This window comes from Chelon labrosus (genome assembly GCF_963514085.1).
Source record: "Chelon labrosus genome assembly, chromosome: 10".
NCBI classification, from domain to species: domain Eukaryota; kingdom Metazoa; phylum Chordata; class Actinopteri; order Mugiliformes; family Mugilidae; genus Chelon; species Chelon labrosus.
In genome coordinates this window covers 12,761,556-12,785,624 of record NC_140360.1, presented here as the reverse complement: position 1 = coordinate 12,785,624, position 24,069 = coordinate 12,761,556, and the positions used below count along the sequence as shown (strand labels likewise).

Below are 24,069 nucleotides of genomic sequence, written 5' to 3'. Positions count from 1 at the left end.
TCAGCCAAATAAAGATGTTGTACATGGTGTATGTAATTTCTCTCCGGAAATAGAAACTTATTTTCCTACCGAGCTTACAAAGTTGCCCTAACTGGGTGAAAGTGTGAATTCAAAACTCTCTAGGGTTTCAGCTAAGGCTGTGAAAGTTACTTTTTTTTCATGTTACTCTTTAATACGATGCGTTTTTTTTTGCTCCAATAGATACCCACAGGATGGTTGTTTTTCTCGGCTTATATTCACGCGGATTAGACGTGTGTTTCATGGTTCACCTTTTTAAAGCGATCACGGAAAGTGAAGTTATTTTTGAAAATGTGATAACGTGCTTGTTTTGTGCTTAGTATATTTTACTGCTGTGGTGTTTTCTATCGTTCAGTAACAGCGGAGTGATCAAGTTCAGAGATCAGCTGTGGCAGGAAGTGCTTTAGTTAGAATGGCATTATCAGGAGGGAACTCTGTTGGTGGCGAGCACACTGGGCTTATACGAGTTCATGTAAGTAGAGAGTGTACCGTGATTGAATGGGATCGGTGTTTGCAGTTGGGTCGATCCCAGGAGACGAAATAAAAGCCTTTCGTATTCCCTTTGTAGGTAAAGAGGATACAAATGGTTTTAGCGTCTAAGTCCGCTTTGGACCCCCCAAAAATGGTCAGCATTTTGGCAGGAGCTTTGGAAAAAACAGTGACTTTGCAGGCTGAATTAACAATTCGCATCTCTGTTTGAGATATTTCAGTGGGCTTTGAAAGGGGACTGCTGATGGGGAGGGCTGTCAGTCTTTCCCCCCAGTCTCCAACCCCTCCTCAGCCACAACCTCCAATTAGCCTCAGAGGTTCCCCCTCTCTGTGGTCGTTTCATGCTGGTGTGTAAAGCAACGATAAAATTAGAACCCGCAATGTTTTATTTCAAGTTTTATGCCCACTCATAGGGAACAACTGGTTCAACCCAGCTGCTTCATGCAGGAATCAGAGAGTCAAAAAGAATGTCTTCAGCTAACAGAGGGTTCAGCGCTTTCACTTATTTCAGCTCGGGGCCCTGGTCAGTAAAGCCGTTTTTGTTGTTGTTTAGGCAGATTAAATGGCAACATATAAGCACGGGCAAATTCGGTTTATTTACTTCCATCCCAAATGTACCAGCACATCGGTAAGCTGAAAAGAAGCACGACTAACAAGTTGGCCTCAAGCCATGGCTAGCTTCCCTCTCAGTCCTTCACCAAGGGGTTGGGTGTGTGCATGTTGTCTTAACTAAGCCAGCGGTCTGTGTCCGTTCCTATACAGCTCTCTATCGCACTCTCATCTCACAATTTACATCCTGTGACACCCTTATGATGTATAGCGTGGAGTATGATGTCTCGAAGCTGAGTTTATATCTCCTGCTGTTGATTCATTTGAATCCTGTTTTGCAAGCGTCGTGCCTACCATTATGTGAGCAGAAGTCTAGGACTATAGCTCTGCATTTTAAAACCTAGCACTCTCTCTCCTAATCTCCTCAAGTATCAAGGTGGTGTTCATATAATGGGGAGTCTGTGATTTGATCCCTCCAACCCCTCAGCTTCTAATTCCATCTACAAAAACATGACACTCAGAGTTCTCATTGTTTGACTTGCACATGCACTTCACTGTCACGGGGAAAAAAAAGACCGGGGTCTAAACCCTTTAGTCTGACGGCCAAACGGAACGTGATTGCAATGATACACTGGCTCCGCGCTCTCTTGTGATTTCAGTCACATCCCAGCCCTCTTGCGGTGCACCCCTCCACCGCCCACCCCAAACACCTCCCTGCCTGCCAAGTACATAGGGAAGCAAGTCATCCAGGGCGAGCGAGGGCTCTGTCTCTGCAGAGAATCACAATGAGATCTTCAGTGCTGTCCTTCCCAGAGCATTGCTGCACAACAGTACAGTAACAACAGCCTCCTCCTTGAAATAGCTATTGCGGTCTTTTCTTTTTCTTTTTTTTTTTTTTCCATTGTGTGTGACATTTTTCACCACAAGCATAAAGAAAGCATTTCCCGTATATATCTTTGACAGCCTATTTTTATTCTTTTTTCTGCAGGCTGAAAGAAAGTCTTATTATAGGATTTCATTTTAATCTGAAGGATTACATTGTCGATGATTATAAGTATTGCACACAGTATTTTAATAGTTCAGTTTAAAGAGTCTATTAAAGAGTATTACATAAACCTACGCCCCTGGTGATGTTGTCGATGACTTTAGCTATTCTTAGATGAATAGAATTGAAGAGATGCCGCCTGAAGCAATGCAAACAACTTGTTTATCCTATGAAAACGAATCATGATCACTAAACTGGGGAACCTTTTGTAATTTGGGGGAAAATGACCCAAAGATACATTTTTAAATTTTTAAATTTAACTTTGCTGGCACAGAGATTTGGTGCCGTGGAGGTAGAGCTCCTTTTTCACCTTCCAAGTTAAAGCCTGTCAGCAGTGTGAGACTGCTGATGGGTCGTGAGCGTTGCTGTGGCGCTGCTAGCCTGTGGTACACCTCAACAATCTGTGCTGACTTGCTGCCCAGAACTATCGCGCTCTGCAGTTTCCCATGGCTCAGATGGTGATTGAATGCCCAGTTATGTCTCAGCCGTGACACATGAAAGGGCCTCTGTGGCGAGAGTAATAAAAAACACCTTAAGAGTAATAAAAAGAGAAAAAAGAAAAAGCAGAAAGAAATTAGATGTCCGTAAGACGAGGGGGAAACGACAAACAAGCCCGGAACTACAAGGCACCACTGTTGGCTGTAAACTTGTAGAGGAGTGCCTGTGGGCCTTTTGATACAAAAACATCATTGTAAACTTGTGTTGACCCTTACATGTCGCTTCGCCCCGCTGAGTTAAGATCTATGCTGCTTGAAGTTGGAATTTTCCAATCTAGATTCTGTTCAGGAGCTAAAAATGAGGAATATTATAACACATTTCACACAACTGACTTTAACGTCAGTATTTCTTAAATCGGCAGCCGGAAAATTGAATTTCCTTTTAGATGCATTTGTCATTTAAAAGCATTTCCAGCGGCAGCTTTTGCTTTTCTTGATGACACATCAGCTTTACCCTTATTTTTTTTTGTTCAGGTCCCAAACCTGATGACCATCCCAAGACTTGCAGCTCTAAGCAGTTCGTATGTAAGGACCAGGTGACCTGCATCTCCAAAGGTTGGCGCTGCGACGGGGAGAAGGACTGTCCAGATGGCTCGGACGAATCACCAGATATCTGTAAGTATGCCTTTGTGAATAGCTGCTAAAACGGTCTCTCAGCAGGCTCGTGTCCTCAGCTCTTATCTTCTGTCCAAGCTGTTCCTGCCGATGAGCGTTTTTACTGGTTTTGCTCGGCTTTCTCTTCTTGAGATATTTTTGCAAACGTTGGACCTTTTAAAAAGAAAAAAAGCATTTTTTTTTTTTTTTTAATACTTTGCCGTCACATTGTTGTTCCTGCACACAACATTATAAGACCTCATAATGACTACCTCTAAATGGCTTTGAAGAGACAACAAGAGACACAATGTTCAGACAGTTTAATTTGGGCCTTAATAAGGAGGAAGGTTATGCCCTTTCTACGAAGGACGCTGCTCGGCTGAATTATGGCTCTTATTATGCAGCCTTGTTTAGTCTTAACATTCGGGGATGTTTCTGCTCTTGTCTCTCGGGACAAGTCTCCCTGGTACTGCGCAGATCCCCCAATCTGTCCCAAGCACTCACATCTGTCAGCCTCTCCATCCATAAACTCTCCCCTGGTAAAAGCATTCCCTCTGTTTATATCCAGGCACTAATGGTGATTTTTACCGTCTGCATGTGCCACACCTTACATCTGTCATGCCACAAGCATTCTCACCATAGTCTGGCAGGCAGAGACAGGCAGCTGACACCCAGCATTAAGGGACTTGTTATTGTGGGTAAAACACAATTAAGCATCAACACGTAGCGCTGGGGATTTGTAAATAAGTGAAATACCGGAGGGTAGCGGGACGCATTACGATGCTGCGGCCAGTATTGAAACGCTAAAATTTGTTTCTCATGTGACCCCTTCCCCTTTCTCTTTATGAAGTATCCAGTCTTTGAGATGATTTGATTTAAAGCTGAGACCTAAAATACGTAAGCTGAAGCAGAACAGAAAATATTATCTCATTTCACTTCCCGTGTCACTTCCTTGTTGTTTATAGACTCACTCGCAAGCAGGCTAAATCTTTTATTTACTTATTTATTTTTTTAAGTCTACAGTACATTTTTCTCAAATAAATGCTCCGCGGATTTTTGAGACGGGAGGAAAATGTTCAATTTACTTTTGTAAATAGCAGCAATCACAAGCAATTGCGAGACTTGAGCAGTTTTCTGGAAGTGTGCCCCGCATAATTCTTTCAAGCGAGCCGCAGTCATTCAATTTCTGCCCTTTTCTGCTCAGCAAATGAACTGAGTTTTCCACAGCACTTATGTAATTTGGTGACACAGACAATGGTGTGATTCATCTTCAGCAGGAAGAGATGAAGAGCAGCGTTTCACCAGAACATCAAGATATGTTCTGCTCTATTACACACTTCCCATGGGCTCCACTCTGTTATTTACCTTTCGCTACGGCTTCTGCAGTCATGTTAGGTTTTTAGGCAGCCATTATAAATATGTGTAAATATCTGCGCCTTCTCCCTCTTCGGCACCATGTGTTTGCAGTCTAACAAGCTCACTCGGAGGCAAGGCGCCTTTTAAGTGTCACAATGAAAGGCAGCCAGACTGTGATTTTATCCTCAGCCGTTTAACTGATCCATCTATTAAATTTGAGTAGTGTTTAGAATGGAGGGCTGCAGATAAAGTTAGAGAGCAAACAGGCCCTAGCCAGTGTAGACGGAGACTGGAGGAGTACGACTGTGGAGGTTATTTAAAATCCTCCTCTGACTCAGAGAAATGGAAAAGTCTTTTTCTCTTCATCGCGACTTTTCCATTCTCTGCATGAAACGGTTTGCAGGTCATCAACCCGGTTACTCCCCTGCTGGAAAGCATCACGAGATATCTGATGAACGTACTGTAAACTGAGCTTGCTGGAAATAGTGGCTCAAAAGGCGTTTTCATTTTGAAACTCGAGGTGTCATCTGTTCAGACATAGCAACTTTTTTATCAGGTGCAAAAGTTTACAAAAGCAGTCTGGCTTTCACTTTTGAACTTGTGTTTATTTCAATCAGAGAAATTCTTTACTCTCTAACATTTTGTTCCAACACGTCCATGGACCGCAGTCTGACTTTGTGTGTCAATGTTGATGGGAAATAGAGTGGTGCCTGCTACTATAATTACAACATTATCGCCAGTTTGAGTTAATTACAAGGTACAGATGGGGTTTACAAGGATTACTCACAGTGATATCGCAAGGCAAAAGATTTTCCTCCTATTGTCTTGCCCGTTCTTCTCCGGTTCAGGTGCATTCTTGTCTTGCCGTGGTAATGCCCCACACTCTGGCTAGCCATGCACATGCCCAGTAGATTTGTGTATCCTTTGAAAATAAGAATCTGCTGGTATTGATCCTATCGTTCTCAAGTTAACTACATAACTTTGTTTTTCATACGGTAACAGCCGCCTGTTTTGTTTACGATGATCATGAATTCACTTGCTGTCAGAGTGGTGTGTGTTGTAAGTGTGCGTCTTTGTCTGCTGTGGATCTTTGATCTGCGGCTCTAGTATCCATGCTGGAAGTAAGTGTACTCTTCAGTATCGCACTGTCTGGAAGCCTAATTGCATGTCGTTTCCAAACCATTCATCTAGGCTGTAATTATGCTGAGGAGCTAAAGACAGAGTTCTGCCACAGTAGCGGGGTTGTAACGTTGCATCTCAGGAGGCGCTGACACACTGTGGTGGAGATGGCAGGGGGTCAGTGTTACGTGTTTGCATCCTCAGGCCTGTGGGCTTGTTTATTAGAGGGGTATTGAAGCAGAGTAATTGAGCGGTCCATGTGTGAATGCGTGTTTTTACACATGGATCTGCATGAGTTGTCATCGTAAAAGGGCGGGTGGGGGTCTGGACAGATTGCCAGCCATCGGGCCATCATAGCCCTCAGACCCCCAGTGTGCATCTGCCTCTCATAGCCCCCAGTGCGCACTCAGATAGCCATCAGCGGTCTGCCTGTGCAGACTTCTGTCTGCAGGTGTGACCCTGTCATCCTCTCCCAGGGACTGCACTGGCTCCCCCTCACTGGATGGCTTCAATTGGTTTCAGACAAACCATCTCACCTCAATTACATAGAGGCTTAAGGCTCAGGAAGTGGCTGACATGTTTCCTCAGGGCAGGAGTTTATACTCTGTGTGTCTCAACGACGGTGTTCTGTGCAGGACTGCTGCCTTTTTTTATGTTCCTATAGGTAGTTGTGGTATGTTGGCCAAGTGTTATCTCTATCTGGCAAAGATAAAGAGGTGAGGGAGATGGTTTTTTTTGGTTGTTCTTGATATAGCATGGCTTTAATTACAGAAGGTAAGCAGACAAGAAGAATTCTACAAAGCACAAAGCACAAGAAATATGGGTTAATGCTTCTCGGTTGTTACTGTAGTGCATGTAGGTAGTGTTTTTTAACTATCCAGATCACTTTTTGTCTGTGCACGGAAAAGTTTCTTTCCATACAAGTGACCAAAAACAAAAATAAATCTATTTTTTTACGACTTTATAGCCGTTTATCTGCTTTATAGTTATGCAGATATTGGGAAATAATTATTACAATAACTGTCTAAAAGTTCTGGAGGCTGTTCTGAGTGTAGACTTCTAATAACAACCGTAGCTTTAACTTTCAAGCCACTCTGGTAAATTAAAAAGTGCTGTGTCACAACTTTGATCCCACCTCACATCTCTCCCTCTCTCTGCGCTGTTGCTGTAAAAAACAACAAAAAAAACACAGACTCCCTCTGTCTGTATGTCAAGTCTGTATGCAATTATGATTCTTGCGTGAACCGCATTCATTGCGGTTGAGCCGGCGAATGGGAACAGATGTCTGGATAAGCCTAGCATGTAAGCACTTTCTCCGTCATGAGAAGGGCTTGCTATGAAGGAATCCCTTTCAACATCAAAAAACTTTGTGCAACAATTGTCGGCCCCTAATTCGCTGTTAAACTTTTTTTAGCCCCCCGATTTAGCATGAAAATGTCCACAGGAGGACTACTGAGCAGGAGGGGGGTGACATTCATCTCAGTCATGCAAATACCCTTCCTTTCTTTTACCGTGAGGTGCAGGGACAGAAAATGAGCTGGTAGTTAACACTTGCAAATAACAGGCTACTTCCCGTCATCATCATTTTCTGGTAGAGGTAGTACATATCGTATATACAGTAGACACACACGGATATTGATTTGTTTTCTTATTTGATGCTGGAAAGTAATTTTGAGGGGATATCCATTGGAATGCGGCTTCATAATGGAACCGAGGGACCCTTGCCTGAAGAGACTACAGATATTTAATGCAGCAAAAGCCAAATCTGGACCATCAAAACTACACGCACACCTATTATCGTAAAATGTTCACGTAAAGCGCAACACACCGGCAACTTCTTCAAAGAGACTGTCTCATATAACAAAAGATCCTATGGCTTAAAGTGCACTCCACCACGTAGCTATACCATGTCCCTTGGCACGCACATGTGCATGCCATGGCCTAGGGGCCGATTTTGTAGGGAGGTCTGATTGGAAGATTGAGTTATCATCTCCACGCAGCTGCAGGAGGCCGTAGGCCCCACAACAAGGTTATCGGTCCATCTCTTGCCCTTGAGCCCCCTTTGGACGCTGGCCAGCCTCGTCCTTTGCTTTGCCCATCTGACTGTCATGCCTCAGCAGCCTCTCCAAGACGACCAGGCAGAGCCGACTGCAGAGGTGGTGGGATGGGATGGAGAGATGTGGAGAGGGAATGATTCAACAGAAAAAGCCTTTGTATCAGAGAAAATGAGCCGATTAGCATTGGGGCTGAGGAGGAAAATGGAAATTGCTTTGTAAAGCCCTGATCCTCTTTCTATAGATTCAGCCTTTTACAGTAGGGGGTGGTCCTTTCAGTGCCTGTAATCAGTCATGTAGCTGTAGTCGCAGGGGGCACCAGGCAGGGGCAAGAGAGGGTCTGTAGTGGCAGTAGTTGACACGCTGCTTCCATAGAGGAAGGAGCAAAGCCCTGTAAATCCCTCTGGTCTGTGGCCCTGAGCCCTCCTCAGCTTCACCAGCCTATCAACAGACCACAAACACAGGGCTTTCTCACGCCACACAGGCACCACTTCCCTTTCCCTGCTGTCTCCTCCACACCCTGTCTCCTTCTCTCTATCTTCCATTCCTCCTCATGTTTCCTTCTCTTGCTCTCTGTCACCCAGAAAAACTAGACCCAAGTCGTCGCCGTTCCCCTTGTGCCTCTTATCTCATGTCCAGCCTTTCCTCTTGCCTGAAGAGGTGTCTTGGTTTGTTACGCCGCCTCTTGCTTTGTGTGTGTTTTTACTTTGGAGAAATGTTGTTTTGCAGTAATTCTCGTACACAGCCAGTTGGATTGTATTTGAATCTAAACACCACACTGTATTAGTCTGTTGCCACATATTGACCAGATTTAAATGTCTGGGCCTCCGGTAGTGTAGACAGCTTGAAAGATGGCTGTGCAATGTTAGCAGCTCATTAAAACCGTGGATCAAATCTAATCTAATATAATCTAATTAGATTAAGTTAAGGTTTAAGGTGTCAGCTGCAGAATCTTTCCAAACTAAATGTGACCATAATTGTCTTCTATCTAAAGTCAAATCTTTCTCTGTCAGCATTGCTAAATCCTCTATTTCTGACAGTTTCTTGGATGATATTGGTACACAGCAGCAATGTGTTGTTCCTTTTTATAGCAAAGAGAAACTTAATTTTGGCAATATCCATGTTAGAATCTTGATATGATTGTAATTTCCTAGCATTATAGCAGAGATATAGTTTTAAAGTTATTCATATATATATATATATATATCGTAAGATTATGGTAAGCTTAAAATGAGCAGACCAGTCTTCTACCACTTGGAAGACTGTGGTCTGTTCAGTAGGGTTTGGCACAACCATGTGCTTGCTGTGTATGCTGCTGTAAAGTGTGATTCCAGGATGGGGAGAGTCAGTCAGTGGCCAGGCCTGCCAGGCCTGCCTGTCACCCTGCACAACGTATTAATTCGAGCTGACAGCAGACTTTATGGGAGTCAGTCAGGGGCTGCCATGGAACCCAAAGAGCAGGAAGAAATGCAGGCTTTTATTCTCAGGACAAAAGATCGACAGGGGATCCAAATTTAAGGTCATTGCATAAGTGCGGGGACCGAGAGATGGGGGGATGGTTGCATGCAGAGCTTGAGGTGTTGGAGGGAAACGCACATCGGCAGAGACGTCGCAGCCGCGATGTGTAGCGTGCATCGCTCGAACTTGAAGGAATGTAGCTCATGCAAGAGAAATCTGTGCTCTGTACTTGACTGTGACACAGGCAGTGATGCATTACTTAAAACTCTACACTGTTCTCAGGGGAAATGTGTAATATTGTCTTTGCACAAAGTCATATTTCACTCCAGAGCCTGCGCGCTGCTGTATGAGTTTCAATAAAGCTGAGTGTAAGCTCTGTATTATGACTCATAGTTTATAATATTTTAATTATGAAGAACCCCAGCACTCATTTCTTTTAGATGTGATTTATAGAGACTGAGAGGGGTCATGCAGCAGACTGGAGAAAGGTTTTCACAATTAAGATCCCTTAGACCCAGCGAGGATATGCACAGTTTAGTGCAATAATATAATTACCCTCACTCTGCCCTCTAATAGGTTTGAAGGTTGCAATTGAGCCTCCTTTTTCTTTGTCTGGTATCTACTGCGCCGCATGGTTCTTGCATTCTTCTCATTCATAATGCTATTATCTCCAAAGCTACCAAGCTCCATCAAGAACCACACAATCCCAAGCGACATAGAAATGTAAAACTCTGGTTGCCAGATCTTTTTGATCTTTTTGTCTAGTACAAATCCTACCTTAATTTGTTGTATCAGTGAGACACTTATTACTCAAGGCAAGAAAGCAGTCCTTTGCCAATGGCTTTTGCCTGGAGAGAATAAATGAATAACAGGAAGTGTTAGAGTTGCCTTTACTGTATTTGCAACCTCAACAAGCTCAGACATGTTCCTACATGCAGCCTAGATTTGGATTAGTTGCTCCCAAACAAAAGAGTTGGATAAGATAAAGTAAAAATAATGTTAACCACCTGTGTTATTACAATATGTGCCTGGGGATACATATTAGAGTTGAGGCTGATCAGAAACAGCTATTGTTAAGCTTAGAGGACTATTAAAAAAGCAATACAATGGCAGCTGACCACTTTTCCATTAACTAGAGTGCATATAAAAACAAGAAGTACGCTTTAATAAAATGGCAATAGCCTCAAGACTCGCCATTTACACAGTAAAGTACAAACATACTGTTGCTAAAGACTGCTGTTGTAATCCTAAGAATTTATTATCTCGGTTCATAACCCAGCGTTCATGGTGATTTCACCTTTCAAACTTTTCTTCTCAAGAGAAGAGAAGAGCCGATGTGTAGCGTATATACCCAGAAGTTATTTTTAATTCTTGTTGAAAAGACTGGTGTGCTTTTTCAGTTGAAAAAAGGCACTGAAAAAAAGACTTGATAGATTACTATACATACTGTTGCCGCTTGTGGTATTCACATCCTCGTAACTGGATATTTATGATGTCCATGATGTTTTCAGAAATGCCACATGGTAAGTTAATATATTGTAATTTAGTCATGCACTAAATTAATCTCATGATATGTCTGTGATTTGCATAAAATCTCCTGAAAATAGAAATAGTTGCATTTTTGTTCAGTCTTTTATTTCTACAGAGGGAAACTTCTTCCACAGAGTTGGCCAGTTGTTGTACCAACTTGTTTTCACAGTAGCCCAGAACAGACCAAACCACTGGCTGTAAAGCGGTTCGGTCCTTTTCTACAATGGGTTCTGTGCTCCTGTAAAGTGAAGCTGTGGGTCATGGCTAGACACCACCAAATCTATCACACTGGGCCTTTAGCTCTCCAGTGAACGGCTTTGAAGTGCTGAAGGCCTGGTGTGATAGATTTCGTGCCATCTAGCCATGAGGTTAGACACTGTGGGTTATCTTTGAACCAAGAAAGGATGCGGAGAGATTCCGCTCTAGTATCAAAATCTCTCCCACATCCTTTTCTGGCTCTAAGGATATTATTTTGTTGAGACGCTGGAGCTTGAAAAGGAACCAGTAGTTTTTGAAGACGAACTGATTAAAGCTATTTCTAAAGAAAAGGAGTACAAGAGATCAAACCACTGCAAAATGAGAAGAAGCACGCTGTGCAAGACACCATCCTATGTAGTCTTTCTGAACGGATTCTAACCACAGCAGAGTTATCCCCACAGTGTCTTAAAACGATCCAAGACAGAGACATATGAGACATGTTTTAAATACAACAGATACTGAATTATCAATCCCAATGATCCAACTGCTCACACGCACACCAGTAGCTACAGAACCATGTTAGACTATAATGCAGACTTGTAAACTTTTGTTTATGTGACTGAAAAAACACATAAGTTCTACTGTATCCTTTGGCATCGGCTCAGTTATATTTGGCTTCCACTGATGATGACGCAAAAACTGTCTGCTGCCAGCATAAGGGAATCTTATTGAAATGCGCTGCCAACCACTTTCTAAATTGGAACAGGGTTTGACTCAATTGTCCCTCCTGCAAAGTTATTTAATCCTCCCATATTGTCCTTTCCATTTAGTTATCTGCTGCTGGTCCCTATTCAGCTCCAGCCAAGATATCATTGTGTTGTGGGACACAAACAATTCTGTCTGGTTGTTGTGCATTGCTGGCAGTTTCCAGAAACGTATTCTGCTTGCTGGCCTGGCCTGCAGAAAGGTAGGAGTGCATGTAGGAGAAGAGCTTGTTGTGGGAAGGATGGAAAGTAGAGATTGGTTAGTCGTCGTGATGGGTGCAGAGTGTAGGAACCTCATACCTCATTGCTGGTTTAGGATGCTGTGCTACTTTGTCTGCTCGGCACATCAAAGCTTGCACAGACACAATTTGCTGCATTGGGTGTCATTCAGATGACATTTATTGTCTTTTATATTCTCCTCAAAACCGTTGACAAATGCTATATTTAATTTCCAGTGAACATGGCAGTTTATTCCTGGTACTGCAGTTTATGTAGAAATCCCCGTGTTGGCAGTTTATTGAATGTAAATCAGGCAGGCTTAGAGGCTGAAGCTGTAGAATGGCTGCTAATATGCTAGCATCCCCCAGATGCTTCTCTCTCCTTCTCCCGTAAGCCAGATGTATTAGAAGCTAATTCTATACTCGAATGTGGCACATTTCCCACGCAGGCTGCTGTGGTGGGAGCATTATGAGCGCTCATGTCAGTTTAAGGCACTTGTTTTAACCGAGCTAGACGACACTGTGTGTTCTGTGTGTGGTCGCTAATCTCGTGGAAGGATGGAGAAGACTCGGAGGGAATGCATTTTGGTTTTCCACATGGAACATCGACATGCTGATAAATGTTGTTTCCCAGTTGTGCAAGTTTTCAAGAATATTAGAACTTTGGTTTGTAAGATGTGTCTTACAAGATCAGGCATAACATTATGACCACCTTCCTAATACCGTGTAGGTCTCCCATGTGCTTCCAAAACAGTTGTGACTCATCAGAGAATGGACATGGGTCTACTGAGGGTATCCTGTGGTGTCTGGCAACAGAATGTTGTTAGTGGGGGCCCCTGGGTCCTGTGGGTTGAGGGGAGGAGCCTCTGTGGATCAGGCTTGTTCCAGTGTATCCCAAGATACTTGATCAGTTTGGGATCTAGGGAATTTGGAGACCAGGTCAACACCTTGTGCTAAACTGTTTCTATATGTGTGCCTGTGTCAGGCTGCATCCTGCTGGGGATGGCTGCTGCCATCAAGGAGTGTCATTGCTATGGGGTGGGGGTGCCTGCTCTGGTCTTGGTGGGTGGTACATGTCTAAGTAACTACATTAATGCCAGGTCCAAACGTTTCCCAGCAGAACATTGAATTGTATGAAGATGATCAGCGTTATTCACTTCAACTGTCAGTGGTTATAATTTTATGCCTGATCGCTTTATATCTCTTTGTCTTGAATGAGAGAGATGCCATGCCAAGTCGGACTTTACTGACTAATTTACAGTTCGTAAAAAAAACAACAACAACAGAAAAACAGCATGACACACCGTTTCCTCTGACTTTCAGTTCAGATAAGAATAAACTAGAAGGAGAAAAGCAGAAATGAGGGCCAGATGAACTGCATTTTGCCTGCAACAGCTGCTTAATATTCAGAGACTTTGTTTATGCGATGTTCAGAGGGAGACTTCTGAAGCAGGTTTGCAGCTCGGGCTGCACATATTCATATACCATGCACTCAAAGACTCTCCCAGCACCGCACATAACCCGCAGAACTCTACAGATCGTTTCCTGTGAAGGAGGTGAACTTTATTTTCTCTGCTTCGAGTGTTTTTACAAAATGGGTCAGCAGATGTTAGAAAGAAAGAAAGAAGAAAGAAAGAGAGAAAGGGAGAGAGGGGGGGGGGGGGGGGGGGGTTGAGGAGGAGGAGGAGGAAGAAGAAAAACAGCCAAGGCAAACTGTTTGCTCTGCAGTGTGGGCTGAGAGAGGAGAGATAGAGAGAAGAGTGGGAGAGAGTGAAGGGAAGAGACTGCTTCTACTGTATGTTCTGGTCTGGCACTGGTAAAAAATCTCTGCTTTTTCTGGACCAGAGGACATTATGTCCTTTGCCCTCCACACCCCTTCAGAATCACTATTTCTTTATCAGTGTTTACTTTTGTAATTATAAAATACTTTTCCTCCCATTTCTGCCAAAACGATCACATGTGCCTTTCTCCACACATTACACAATAACTGCATGTGCACACATATGGTATGTATATGCATTTTGGCTCTGTATCCCTGACACATGCAGGCAACATTTAGTTTCTAATGCACTGAGAAGTTTCACGCCCGCGGAACAGTTCATCTCACAGTGCTAGAAAATGACTTTATACTGCAATGTAGGATTTAGCCTGTTGTTGCGCCACAGCAAAATAAGGCTGATAACATTTGGGTTCTTTCGGCATCACGATAGATAAACCTATCTTTTCTCTCATGATGGAAGTAACCAACCTGACGCACAAAATGGTTTGTTACACAGAATCGTCTGAGAAGTCGTCCTTAGACACTTTTTGGAAAAAGCCAGTGATTGGTTGAACCATGTGATTATCAAGTCTGGCCGCTTCTCGCTGTTGTCGACTGTGTTTCAGCCATGAGTGCATAGCTTGAAGCCTGGCAAGCAATAATCCAGTTGCTTTGAAAATTTAGAGAGCCACCTAAACTCACTGAAAGTCATAAATGTTATTACATAAAGTGTTTGCAGCTACATTCTGATTTGCTGCTGATGGGAATCCTAAGCCCCGCCCACTTATGAAGCGATTTGATCATTTAGCACTTAACAGTTGGTCGCTAGTGTATGGTCCAGTCTCTGGCTATCTTGGTAACCCTCTTACATACCGCCTACTCCAAATTATTCAAGTGAATCAAGCAGAACACAAAATTATAGTTAAGCGTGTATAAACACGCTGCGACCCAAAGAAAAGTACCATCAATGACACAGCTGCTCTGTTTGGGTTTAACCAGATGCTCCTAGCCCGCATTTGTCACGGTGAATTTGATGGCAGGAACTAAAGTCGCTTCCACTTGGTTGTTGCCATAAAGCTGAGATTAGTTTGTGCTCGCCCACTTCACTGCAACTCAGTTAATTTCCTTATTATTCCATGGTTCCTTGTCACCACATTGCTGGAACCCTTTCTCAAAACTTTATGTATGCTAAGGCCCTCTGCTTGCTTGAATGGAGAGCTGCTAAACATATGCAACCTGTACATTAGGAAGCCATGTTTCTCTTATTATGGAACACTTAGCTTTGTTTCATAGAAAGAAAAAATAAACTTGTTTCTAAAATACGTCACATCTAGTTTGTCCTTTATGCGCTTTGATAAATATCAGCTAGCATGAGCAAAATCTTGATGATCTTGGAGATATACTAGAATAATTATAATAACCACATCATGAACTCACCTGATTCAAGTGATAGGTGTCAATCATGAAAAGGCAGGAAGTCGGTTTGAGACCTGTGCACCCACAGTAAACTACAGTGGACTCGATATCAAGGACCATTTGAGAATTACTTTGGCAATGTTCCACATACCGTCACACAGGATGTGCATTGAACTAGAAAGGTCCTGTCAAAAGGACGCTTGGAATTACCAATGAGAGACAAATGGAAAAGAGCCATGAAAGAACGGAGAAGATAAGTTTGTTTCTGATCCGGTTTGCTCGTGGTTGGGCTTGGACTTTGCTGCGTATCTTATCTCTGCTCTGTTTCTTTTTCTATGTCTTTGGGAAAGAGATATTGATCTCATTGAGATTAAATAAAGGTTGTAATAAGAGCAGAATGAAAGTGTCCTTCACCTAATGGGTCCTGACTCTTTCTCTGCGTGAGATAATATTTACAGGTTTAATGGCCCTGCACTAGAAATTCAGCTTCATCCATCGTCACAGTTTAAACATGTACTTTAAAATGCCCCCTTGTAGAAGGACGTACCAATATTGGATATAAACAGTAACATGTTTCTACTATATGTAAGTTATCTGTTGTCTGAATCTCTCTTTACATTGCTGTATGCCTCCACATTTCCTTAGATATGTTCTTCTTGTTTTCCAGGCTCACACAACCGGATGAACCAGTGTCCTGTCAATGAGCATGGTTGCCTGGACTTGGATGTGTGTATCCATATGAGCAAACTGTGTGATGGAGTCCCCGACTGCTCTGACGGCTGGGACGAGGGCCCTCACTGCAGAGGTAATGAACACACAGAAGCGTGCACACACTTTTCCCAACATCCATTTTCTGTAAAAACGTGCAACAGATAGCGCTGTCATCTCCCCTGTCTTCTCTGCCGTGCGGAGAGCCTTGAGTCAAAATTGACTAGCCAGTAAAGAAAATGGCCTTCTGCTTGTCTTCCCATTCCAAACTGTAATCTCTATCAAATAATCTCCTCTGTTGGTCCCTTTAATGAGTTGGCCTGCTCTGGCTTGTGCAATTACAATGGAATTTCTCTTTCTGGGGGAAAAAAGTCATTAATTTATCAATCAGCTCATTCTATGAGGACGTCTCGCCAACCCCTGCGGGAATAACGAGCATTCAGCCCAGTGCAGCTGAAGAAGAATCCCATCAAATCCTCGCCTATTAATTAGAGACAACAGAAGAACGAGAGATGGAACATATTGGGTACATAGTGTCTGTCTTTGTTGTAGCTGACAAAGAAATAAAACACTGGCCGCCTTTAGAGGGTTGCCTCAGTGTTCAGCACGGCAGTGCTCAGGTATCGCCGAAATTCTGCCTGTGACAGCTCACGTCTTCCTTTAATTTCTGCTGTAAACAGAAATCAGAAATTTACCGTCATCTGTAGAGTGTCAGAGGACCAAAGTCCTCAATCAAGGGTGGGTCGGCAAAGTGCTCAAACAAAGGCTGCAATATTGAATCAGCTTATCTCTTCTGCTAATTTTAAAATATTAACCTAAGCCTGTATTGTGTAACCCAGCATCTGACGTGGTAAAGAGAAGTTATGTTATCATTTTGTTGTGAGTTTGATATGACATCGTTAAATGAGCTTATGGCTTATCTGCACGATTTATAAAACAAATAGTCATCATAGAGATTATTAAAAACACAACATGTTAAGTGTGATTAGTTGAGAGCAGATACAAAGGAGTAGTATTGTTGAACCGAAGAAGTTGAACAGAGTGCGTGACAGTGTTATTATCCCACACATTGGTCATCACTGCTATAGACAAGCATTTTATGCAACACGGTGATGATGTTATGATGTGAACGTGCACCGCCTTTCCCCCTGAGGACACATGACCAGGTAGTGGTTGACATACACCAGCACTTAAACACACCTACGTGCTCATGAGCCTGTAATGCATGTACACGGTCACATGCCCACACAAACCCACTCACATTCTTGTAAACATACTCCAACACACCCATTAACCCACATTCAGACACACCGGCAGTGTGTCCAGAACTTTTGGCTTTGCTGTTTGTGAGCCCACCTCTTTCCAGGGAAAGCCCTGGACTTTCACAAGCATCCTAGTGTTTGCTTGTACAGACTGCCGGGTTGTGTAAGTGTACCTGGGCGCTGATGTCTGAAAGCTCGCTTTGTCAGTCAGTGTGTCTAAGTAATTCTGCCAAAGTTGTTGACAAGAGCAGTTAGGAAGGGGAATGTAGCAAGGCAGGTCGGGCAGGAATCTGATCTTGCTGAAATAAATTCCCTCTGTTTTTCATAGTGTGTGGCAATTAATGTTCCTGGCGTGCAGGAATGATAGCGGGGAGTGACCAGCTGGACTCAGCGGTGTAGTGATAGGTGTTGAGGTTGATACTGCTGATAGGGTTACGATGTTGAGAAAGCACTAAATCCGACTCTTGAGCTAACACTTGACTCTGCACAAAAATAAATCAAATTAGAACAATATTTTTGTTCAGTTTCAGAACAGTTTCAGCTTAAATCGCAATAAGAACAATGTGTCTTGTGTGTGCTCTTCTGTTATCATTAAACAAGCTGTTGTCAGACGTCTTGAAGAGGGACCTTTTTGCCAATGACATGCCACATTTGTTTTTGTCTCGCCGTGAATGTTACATTTGAGACTCTCAATGTTCTTTTATTGCAACTTTAGACATGTAAGTCTAAGAGACTGGGCCTTGGTGCCTTGCTCAAGAGCACTTGAAAGTACATGTTAAACCAAAATGGAAAGCCTTCTCACTGAGCGTCTAACCAGTGACACTTGTGTTTCAAGTTTGCTCATGAACATAATCCAGGTTTATGTTTAAAAGGCCTTTATACACTTCTGGCAGTTTTGCTGTTTTTCTCTCATATGGGTGAAAGTTGAGTCTATTCATTGATCTGCCGGCCTGCATTTGTCCTTTCTCTGTCATCTTGTGTGTGATGAGGCCTCTCTTGGGAGACGAGGCCTTAGACCTGCCTCCCTTAGAAGTGACTGATTGATAGGGAAGAGAAAAAAAATGGGGTCACGGCAGTACTCTAGAGAACTTTTCTCTTTTACGCTGTGCCGCAAAATGAAGACCCTGATTATTGTAGTGGCCTGATGCTATTGTTTATGCACAGGCTTTCATTGTCCTTCATGTTCCACTAAATGCGGAATGAGAATCAGTCATAGGCTACTTGAGGCTGCCTGTGGAAAAACCACGTTATCGTCTTTATTCATGAGTGGGTCTTGACCTAAATGAGTTTATTGGCTGCAGTTCCCTGAGTTGTCTTGCACGATGAGACCCGTTTTATTGCCTCATCATTTCGTGGTAGAGCCACTACAGCTTTATAAACTGTGTATGTTAAGCTCTTAATTCAACTCCCAATTTAATGCACATTGAAGCAAAGTATTGAGAGTATTGATTTTATTCAGTGAGTAACGGCGCCACACGTTTTTGAGTGTTTACCTTGTGAGCCCATTTCTACATTTGTGTTTGAGTATTTGTGTAAGTTTAGATTTAGGCTCCCAGGCAGCATGCTGCCACTGTTTGGCTCTAAATGAGCTACTGTTTGCTCATTACACAACCCGCTGCCCTGCGTGTGCTTGCAAGTGGTTACTTTGCCCCCTTTTGATTATGAAGTCTGCAAACTGCTGCCAATAAATATACTTTACGCTCTTCTCTTTTGCTAATTCACACACCTGGAGCATTTTTTCTCAGCCCGACAGTTTAATGGCAATGCAGCAAATCTTCTTACATATTTGAAAGAATGCATCACAAGTCCAAATTCTCCATACCATAACGTAAAGTACTAGAATGCAAGCTAGTTATATGAAAAGCATGTACAACTATACAAAATTAACAGAAATGCCAGGTGGGGTTTATAACCTGCTCTATAAAGTATTGTAGTTCCCATAGAAACAAGCCGGCCAGAGAAGATTTTCTGAACAAAAAGTGTGAACAGTGGGTTTCAAAGACATACTTCATTTATTTTGGGAATACGCACTCGAAGTAGAAATTAGGTAATTTGATGGCACCACATCGGAAAACACTAGGTTCCTGTCAGCTGCATGAAGACGGCAAAGGCATGTGTAAACTTGTTTCCAGACAGTGAGAGCACAAAGGTAGGAATGTCCTGTGAATTACCTCTCTTTAAAATGTCACATGCTGGATTAATGCATTTCCACGGTTAGTATTTAGCAGAATCTTTAGCTTTCAGTTAGGAATAAGGGATGTGGAAGTGACCGGAGGAGCTCTATTTTTATTTAAGATTATTTGTATGAAATTTCTTTTTGAGGCAGTTGACGGATGGATGAGCTGCTCTTTTTTTTGAGGAGCGAGGTTTATGAAATCACTCAGCCGTGACAGTTTTGTTGTGTAACTAAATTCGTGACCCCAGAACCACCCGGCTCCTTCCTCATTCAACCTGAGTCACCCAGTCACAGCCGGCCTGTCAAACCTGTGATTGGATTTTAGAGGAAAATGTCAACATTCATACATTTCCTTGTGGAATGGCTGAGTTCAAAAACAGCTGTTCCCATCTTTTCATTTTTTAAATTGTATAAAATTGACAGGGTCAATTTGACAGAGTCAGAGACAGAATTATGACCCTTCACAGGAAAGTAGCAGAATTACAAAAACATTCATATTTTTGTCCAGTGATCCAACAGGGGAAATGTGAATCAGAAAAGGCAGCTACAGCCAGATATGTCTTCTTCAGAGTAATTTAAAATGACATTAAATTCCTTTAGTAAGTACCAGCTCCACAGGATTTAGGATTTTTTTATAGCTGATTCCAAGCAGAGGGAAAAGCAGACTGAAACACCGTTTTCCCAATATTCAGGAGAAGACAAAGCGGCTGTGGCTCAGTAGGTAGAGCGGGTTGTTCACAAACCAGAGGGTTAGCGGTTCACACTGAATCCCAAGTTGCTCCCAGTGCTTGGCACTGGTGTGTGAATGTGTGTGTGTGTGTGTGCTTCTGTGAACAAGTGGATAAATGTGTCATTGTGAGTGGAAAGCGCTTTGAGTTCCAGAAGGTAGAAAAGCACTTTATGAATACGAGGCCATTTACTTTTTACTATTTACCATTTACCAGATAGTAGAAATGAGTCCCTGGAGTGTAAACAGTAACCTTCTATACGGTTCTGAGTGATGTAGATCTTGAAGTTCTTTCAAATTAAGCAATAAAGCCAGAACTGCAGTACATTGCATTGCCACTTGAGGTTGGCCCCAAAAACAATTAAATATAACGTATTACACCATGTTATACTTTACAGCAGAAATAAACCTATTTATAATGTGGTACAAAAAAAACAGTTTATGCCTTCAATGACAACTATACTATGGTGAATTTCTCTATAATAATAATAAAAAAAAACCTGTTTAAAGGAAATCAAGGCTTAAATTTACTCATAAATAAGAGTGTGAGTTCTTTGAGTGACAGGTGAATGCTTTCACAGGTTAAAAGTTGTCTGCCTGGGCGTCACTTGCCCACTCCAGCGCCATTCCAGCGCCACTTCTTTGATCATTTTTTGACATAGCCGGGTGTAACGTGGAGTCAGACACTGCCAAGACGGCCACAGCCGGTGTCACCCACACTGAGCTTCAAAACCTCTCTTCAGGAAACCAATGGGTGATGTCGCAGAGGGTTGGTGACATCTTTTTTAGAAGGTGAATGTGTGTAATCTACCCCAGCGCTTTATGGTAGACCGTATTCATCACGTTCGAGAATTTGCATGAAGCGATAATTTAGCTGAAACGTGTCTGCAGATGGCTTTAAAACAAACCCCTAATTTCAGCAGTTTTTTCACAAACTCTCTCACCTCTCGTGATATTGTGGTCCCATTCTGTGCTAATCGCCCCGTCCAATCTGAGTGTGTGATCAGTTCCTTTAGTCACACTAGTTCCTGACTAATTGCCAGCCAGGTCCTCAGAAAGATAGACTTGGTCTGCCGTTACAATGCATGCCTCATATTTTCAGTCTTATTATACTCACTGATATCTGTTAAACTGTGCATGCAAGTGATGTGTGAGCACATTTGAGTCTTTTTCTGATGAAACTCAGTGAAATGGTCCTTTCTGACAAACAGCTCATTGCTTCACTCATGAGAGCAATAGATGAGTGAAACTGGGGGTTGCCATCCGTGCAGTAACAGAATCGATGACTTCAGGCAGGTTTATTTAGGACTGAAGGTCTCCAGTGTGGCACTGTGTGATTTGTTTGCTTCGTTCATTAACCCCCCGGTCAAACGTCCAACAGGCTGCAGTTGCTTGTGTGTTTGGAGCTGAGACCTGCTAATCTCATGTCTTTAAGTACTTTATGTTTCCACCTCTGTTCCTGTTTCTTTTTTTCTCAGTTCTTCTTTTAATTCTACTCATCCGGTCACAGTTTCTAACTCCAATTATTTCCTCTGCATCCATTCTCCCCTCCATTTCACTGACAAATTCTTTCCATGGATAGATCAAACACAAGGATTTGTACATTCATATCCTGAATCTATTTTTGACTCTTACTAAGGAAAAAATATTTCCTAAGAATAACAAAAAAGAGAATCAAGGATTCCATTAACCAGACTGTTTAGCTTCCAGATTCATTTGGGATGCTTTTTAAGATTTGTTATGTCTCCACGTAATGCTAACATAAGACATATTTTTTTTCCACATCCTTCTTTAACGCCAAGTCTGTCAAAAGCAGAAACTCTTTTTTTTATATTAATAGGATCATAATAAACAGGTTTAGATTGAGAAGTATCTATTTGTACATATCGCCCACCCATAGCTAGACACTCAGGAACAAAGTAGAACAAAATGACCCTGGACAGAGATGCACATCGCGGGTATTTCAGCTCTCTTCCTTCCTGTGGTCACTGACAAAGTGAAGCTTGGTGAATGGATTCGATATGGGCCACAATGTTTGCCGGGGGACTTGTCCTTTCAGTGGGGCCACAACAAAAGGCTCATTATGACCCAGAGTGCCAAAGGCTTTATATAATAAGGGCCCTTCACTGGTCCGGCCCCGGCTCTTCACAGCCATCCTACCACTAGCTACTGTACACATAAGTGTGTCTGTGACGAATCACTTTTTTTTTCGTTGAGCACTGAGGTGAATTGTATTGTGTTAGAGGAAGCTTGTTTTCTTTTTCTTTCCCTTTTTTTCTTACTTACATTGTCTGTGTTTACACATAGAAAATATTTTTTTCATCACAAATTAAATCAGACTTTGACCGAAGTTTAGCTTTTATATTTACTCTCTTACAAATGTTGCTGTGGTTGCTGTCTCGCCCCGCAGTGTTCAAGTGTGACTTACCCAATTCAGGCAAGCATGTCATGTTTATTCTCATCCAGCTAAGTGGTTTGTTTTTTGTTTTTTTTTAAAAAGCAATTTGAGAATTGATTTATTATCGTGAAGTTCTATTGACTGAAGGTGTGTTGGGAACTTGACCAGCGTGCACTGCATGAAAAGGAAGCATGAAGCGAGACTCTACACCTGCCATGAAAGTGGTGAAATTAAACATATCTAACGTCTTCTAAAACTCTTTAAAGCTCCAATGCGGAACTTTTGTTTCTCCTTTCTTGCAGTGACAGATTATATCTGTGCTTGAAATATAGGACTTCGGTTGCATTCCGGCGTAGCCTCCGCTGTACTCCTAGTGTCTGCAGCCTTCTCCATTTCCGTTCCACTACAGTTGCTTCCCTCTTCAGCTCGGGCAAACAGTCAGTGCTGGTTCACGATTAACGCATTGCTACTGGCGCGCCAGCTTGGGAATGTCACCACAGGTCTAAAACGACGGTATACCGCTGCAATTAAATGCAGACAGATTTAGCTGCTGCTGCTGATTAGCTTAATCAGCGCTGTGTGAACTTGTTTGGCGCGGGCTTTAATGGAGCAGACATTCATTTCCTGTTTTAACGTAACACCTTTCAACAGCCAGAATCTCTTATTTGAATTCATGTCTTTTTGCTCACACTGTGAGAGCATCATCATCATCATTATTATTATTATTATTAACTTTTATTTCATTCAATTCATTTTTTTCACTATTTTATCATTATAGGGCTATTAAATTGTGATATTTGCATCAATGTGTCATAATATTTTCCTGGACTTCCATATTCACATCTAAAATTATTATTAATCAACCATTTTAAACAGTTTTTATTAAATATCTAATAGATATTTTGGTGGCTGAAAATTTGTTATGTCCAAATCTCCTTAAAACAATTTAAGTTATTTATTTATTTCCTTAAGTTTGTTGCTCTGACAACCTCAGCAGTTTGCTTTTATAACATCTTGTTAGCACCAAGTAAACCCAGACTTACGTCACATTAATCTAGGTAACTCTAGAGAAATGGCTAAAGAAAACGCAAGCTTGTAACATTGTGGTTAGCATACCACAATGTAGGCAAGCTGTAAAGTGACAAAGATAATATTTAATTTGAATAAATGAATGCTGATCATGATCTGGATTCTCTCTGGCCCCACTTGCTATAATTTGATTTGCTCAACGAGTTGCTCTCTGTGGCTTCATACATGGGTTTACTGAACTCTGGGGCAGACCCACACAGTGAGGGTCACACATCTGTTCCTGGCAGAAATGTACAAGTGAAAGCAATTAAGCATTTTCCAAGTCTAATGGTGTCAAAACAGTCCATATTTGTGGTTTGAAGCTCTTTAAAGCTTTCCAAAACATCATTTGTTTTGTAGTGTCCGATAAGTGCCACTAGCTGGTACGTTATCATTTGAGTCAATGGCAGACTCTCAGCTCCATTTATCTCCTAGCTGAGGCACATGCATCTGCATGCACACATGCACACCCTACAGAGGACATGATGAGAGGATGTGGATTCCCCTCTTTCATTTTCTGCCAAAAGGATGTGTCCTTGAGTTCCCTTTGGGGGATGGATGGGAAAGAAGAGGCCCTCTAATGTGTGCGCACCCAAATCACACCGTCTGTCACTTGCACTGATGAATACACATGTGTACTCTCACTATCACACATACAGTATGTAC

General features: G+C 42.3%; 1 protein-coding gene across 2 annotated transcripts in view; it reads left to right on the top strand.

Moving 5' to 3' along the window:
• The window catches only part of LOC311495027 (low-density lipoprotein receptor-related protein 1-like), a 77,640-nt gene that overhangs the window by 7,727 nt on the left and 45,844 nt on the right, over positions 1 to 24,069 (top strand). For both annotated transcript variants that reach the window (XM_084554329.1, XM_084554328.1), the window contains exons 2-3: positions 3,073 to 3,213; positions 15,732 to 15,869. In XM_084554329.1, the coding sequence (XP_084410455.1) occupies positions 3,073 to 3,213; positions 15,732 to 15,869 (279 nt within the window). The remainder of the gene's footprint in view (positions 1 to 3,072; positions 3,214 to 15,731; positions 15,870 to 24,069) is intronic.